We start from the raw sequence: 4,318 nt of genomic DNA, 5'->3' as shown, positions 1-4,318 counted from the left end.
AAATAATCCTTATAAAGCCTGGGAGAGGATCCAGGAAAGCCCAAATCCTGCCGTGGGTAGCGGTGCGTTGGCTGAAGCGCTGTGTCGGTTGGCATCGTGCTGCCTGCCCGACCCTGCTGGCAGGTGCCAGGGCTGGGGGGGTTTGGTGGGTGGGTGTCATCCCAGCGGGTCACCGCTGGCTCTGAGACCTGCCCTGGGGGTCGTGCTGTGATTTAAAAGGGGGAAACAAGTTTCCCCTTAGCTTGCACCCCGAGGAATAGCCCAGCACCGTGTGGACAGGTCCTGCCCTGCACCGTGCCCAGGATCACTGCAGCTCAGCGTGCCCACCTGCAGCCTGCCACCCTGCTCCTGAGGCTGTGGGAGGAGAGGGAGGAGCCCGAGGTGCCCTCCCTGTCCCCTGTGTCAGGGGACACCCAGGGATGGGCTCTGCCAGCTCCCACCCGAGCCTGGCGTGCTGGCTGTGGCAGTGCCCAGGGAGGCAGCTGCCAGCTGGGAACACCAGCCTACGTGCCAGGCTGCCACGGGAAGAGCTGGAGCTGGCAGCAGCTTGTGTCCTGAGAACTGCCTGTGCTGCAGGCAGCTGCCACAGGGCCTGAGCATCCTCTGAGAGCCCTTGGGGTGCTCAGAGGGTGGCTGAGTTCCCTCTTGTTTTCTGGCTGGGGATCAAGCAGTGCCAGGGGACGTGGGTCTGTTTCCACTTTACAGCTTGGCACATGGGGAAGAAGGGGGTTGGAAGGGGAAACTGAGGCACGCGAGGAGTAAGTGTGTGAAGAGTGCAGGGAGGGCTGCAGAGTGGTCCCCAGCCCCAGCAGGGCTGTCCTCCTGCAGAGAGCACCCTCCCTTCACCTAACCAACGTGTGTCTTGCTCTCTCCTCCTCCTCCTCCTCCTCCTCTCCAGGCTTCCACGTGATCCCTTCGGTGTCCAGCATCGTCCCCGAGAGCTGCCTGCTCATCGTGGTGGGCCTTTTGGTGGGGGGGCTCATCAAAGGGGTCGGGGAAGAGCCTCCCATCCTCAAGTCAGACATCTTCTTCCTCTGCCTCCTCCCCCCCATCATTTTGGACGCGGGCTATTTCCTCCCTTTGCGGCAGTTCACCGAGAACCTGGGCACCATCCTCATCTTCGCCGTGGTGGGGACTCTCTGGAACGCCTTCTTTTTGGGGGGGCTGATGTACGCCGTGTGCCAGCTCAGCGGCCCCAGCCTGAACCACATCGGGCTCCTGGCCAACCTGCTCTTTGGCAGCATCATCTCGGCCGTGGACCCCGTGGCCGTGCTGGCTGTCTTCGAGGAGATCCACATCAACGAGCTGCTCCACATCTTGGTCTTCGGGGAGTCCCTGCTCAACGACGCCGTCACGGTCGTAAGTAGTTGGGGGGGGTCAGCCAAAGGGATGGGGGTGGCTTTGGTGGGGTATCTAGGGGTGCTGGCACCAGGATGGGTAGCTGTGGGTCGAGGCTTGCAGGCAGAACCATAGGCTGGGCCATCACGAGCTGCCAGGTGCCTCCTGCAGCAGCTCCACCTGCTCCTGACCTTTTGCAGGTAGAAAGCTCAATAGAGCAGCTTAAAACCCCGCAGGGGTGGGTTAAGGTGAAGAGTTTCACTGGATGGTTTGAGGAGACCGAGAGCACGTGCCCAGCCAGCTGCCACCTCTCTGTGAGGAGCAGGACTGTGCCCAGCACCTTGGTCTCCTGGAGCTCTTCTCTCCTGGGAAGAGTCAGGGAGGGTGAGCAGGAGGGGTTGGCACTGGGTCGGGCAGCACCACCGTGGAGCTGCTGCTCCCTCCTGGCCCCTTCCTCCCGTGGTCTTCCTTGCTGCAGCACCGAGGAGGTGGGAGGGCAGGACGTGGCCAGCCGTGGGCAAGGGGGGAGCCGTGGGGGCTGTGGCCAGGCTGGGATCCCACCCAGGTCACCCCTCAGCCCCACTCTTTGAGCAGCAGCAGCTCTGGAAGGGCCTTTGGGAGGTTCAGGGCCCAGCCCACCCACGCTGGGGACAGGCAGTTTCCAAGGGACATCTGTGTCCAGTTGCTGGCTTGGCCATCGGCGCGGTGGCCTCCTCTGCAGAGCTGACCTCTGCCTTTGCCTCTATCCCACTGCTTTTCCTTGGCTTATCTCCCAGATCCCAGCTGTCCACTGCAGAGCTGGCTGCTCAGCATGCTCCTGGTGGTGAGGAACGTGCTGTCCCACCACGGGGCTCTTCCCAGGCACTTCTCCCCTCCTTTGACCAGAGGAGGTGTCTGAAGGGTCTGTGTCCCCACTCCCACCCCTGGAGAATTCTTTTGCCTTCTGCTCTTGCATCTGTCCATGTCCCAGGACCTGGCTCCAGCAGGCAAGAGCTGGCACCTCCCAAGTGAAGCCCACCTCCCATCCTGACACTCCTGAGTCAGCTTCTGCTTTAAAGTCTCTCCAGGAGCTGTGTCTTGGGGTGGGAGGTGATACAGCCTGGCATGGGCTCCTCCTGCAAGGTCACCCGCTTAGCTACAAAGCTGCATTTAGGGTTTGGGCTTTTCTCTGGGTTGTGATGTTGGCTTTCCAATCCCTGTGGCTGTCAGGTGTCCACCAGCCTGGGTCTGTCCTGACCCACTCATTAGGAAGCAGGAACAGCCTCTGGCTGCTTCAGATCTTGACCAAAACCCCTCCTAGGACAGCGCTTGGTGGTCTGTTGGAGAGCAGAGCTCTCCCAGACACATCTGCCCCAGCAGTTTGAACCCTCCCCTCTCCCTTCTCCCTCCCAGGTCCTCTACCACCTCTTTGAGGAGTTTGCCACCTTCGAGCAGGTGACCATCATCGATATCATCCTCGGCTTCTTCAGCTTCTTCGTGGTGTCTCTGGGCGGTGTCTTCGTGGGCGTCATTTACGGGGTGATCGCCGCCTTCACGTCCCGCTTCACCTCCCACATCCGAGTCATCGAGCCCCTCTTCGTCTTCCTCTACAGCTACATGGCCTACCTCTCAGCTGAGCTCTTCCACCTCTCCGGCATCATGGCGTGAGTTGGGCACGGCTGGGTCCCCAGGGCAACTCTGGAGGATTTACTCCGCTGGAACCACAGCCCTCGGGCTGTCCCAGCGTGACCAGTACCCTGCCCAGTGAGGGGCAGAGGTGTGTTTGGGCTGGTGGCAGGTGAGGGAAGGGGCTCTCTAGAGGTGTCCCACAGATCCCAGGGCACTGGGAGCCCCGTTGCCTGTTCTTCTGGGCTTGGAGTAGCAGGCAGAGCCTGCTGAGTGCTCCAGAGACAAGGTGGGTTTGTGCTGCCTGGCTCCAGGGCTCACTCCTGCCCTGCCAGGGGCAAGGAGAAACCTCCTGTTGCCTTCTCTGGAGGCCTTGAATGGTTGCTGGTATCTCACAAGCCCTGTCCTTTCTGGGGTTTGGTGTAAGAGCACAAAATGCTGCTTTAGGGCCAGGGGTTGGGGTTGTCCCCATGTCCCCATGGCTGCTGAGAGTCCCAACCTTGCCCTCAGGCTCATCGCCTCCGGCGTGGTCATGCGACCTTACGTGGAAGCCAACATCTCCCACAAGTCCCACACCACCATCAAGTATTTCCTCAAGATGTGGAGCAGCGTGAGCGAGACCCTCATCTTCATCTTCCTGGGTGTCTCCACCGTGGCTGGCCACCACTACTGGAACTGGACCTTCGTCATCAGCACGCTGCTCTTCTGCCTCATCGCCAGAGTTCTGGGTGAGGTGTCCGCGTGGTGGCAAGGTCCTTGGGGATGGTCCTGGGTGGTGAGCAACTCTCAGGGCCACAAAGCTCATGCTTGCTTTGCTGGGGAAACTGGAGTTGACTGGGTGACACTGCTCCACTGTTGCTGGTGGTTGGCTTTGTGGGGAGGTGGGATCAAGCCCACATTGGTGCTGGATGTGGGGTTGAAGCCGCTGAGAGGCGTTGGGATGAGCAGCACCCATGGCCCTGAGGGGTCAGAGGTCTCTTTTGGGCTGGAGGGCATCCTTCTCCAAGGCCCTGATCCTCTTCCCCAGGCGTCCTGGTCCTCACTTGGTTCATCAACAAGTTCCGAATCGTGAAGCTGACGCCCAAGGACCAGTTCATCATCGCCTACGGGGGCCTGCGGGGAGCCATCGCCTTCTCCCTCTGTTACCTCCTGGACTACAAGCATTTTGGCATGAGGGACATGTTCCTCACAGCCATCATCACAGTTATCTTCTTCACAGTTTTCGTGCAGGTTGGTGGCACAGGGGTGGTCACCACGTGGTTTCAGGGAGAAAGGGGCTTGTTCAGTGAGCAGCGAGTGTGTCTGGAGAGTGGTTTTCCTTGGAAGAGACCTTAAAGAGCATCTCGTTCCAACCCCCTGCCCTGGGCAGGGAAAA

The 4,318-nt window shown here is 60.4% G+C and overlaps 1 protein-coding gene across 1 annotated transcript in view; it reads left to right on the top strand.

Moving 5' to 3' along the window:
* Positions 1 to 898: 898 nt before the first annotated feature.
* SLC9A1 (solute carrier family 9, subfamily A (NHE1, cation proton antiporter 1), member 1) overlaps positions 899 to 4,318 on the top strand; it is a gene marked incomplete at both ends in the record, with an annotated part of 6,245 nt that continues 2,825 nt past the window's right edge. Inside the window, 4 exons of the mRNA XM_008949106.1 lie at positions 899 to 1,359; positions 2,731 to 2,981; positions 3,454 to 3,671; positions 3,971 to 4,173. Of these exons, the coding sequence (XP_008947354.1) occupies positions 899 to 1,359; positions 2,731 to 2,981; positions 3,454 to 3,671; positions 3,971 to 4,173 (1,133 nt within the window). The remainder of the gene's footprint in view (positions 1,360 to 2,730; positions 2,982 to 3,453; positions 3,672 to 3,970; positions 4,174 to 4,318) is intronic.

The sequence above is a fragment of the Merops nubicus genome, unplaced genomic scaffold (assembly GCF_000691845.1).
Source record: "Merops nubicus isolate BGI_N331 unplaced genomic scaffold, ASM69184v1 scaffold20821, whole genome shotgun sequence".
In the NCBI taxonomy this organism is placed as follows: Eukaryota; Metazoa; Chordata; class Aves; order Coraciiformes; family Meropidae; genus Merops; species Merops nubicus.
Note: the sequence above shows the minus strand (reverse complement) of the source record. Positions and strands in the feature narration are given on the sequence as shown.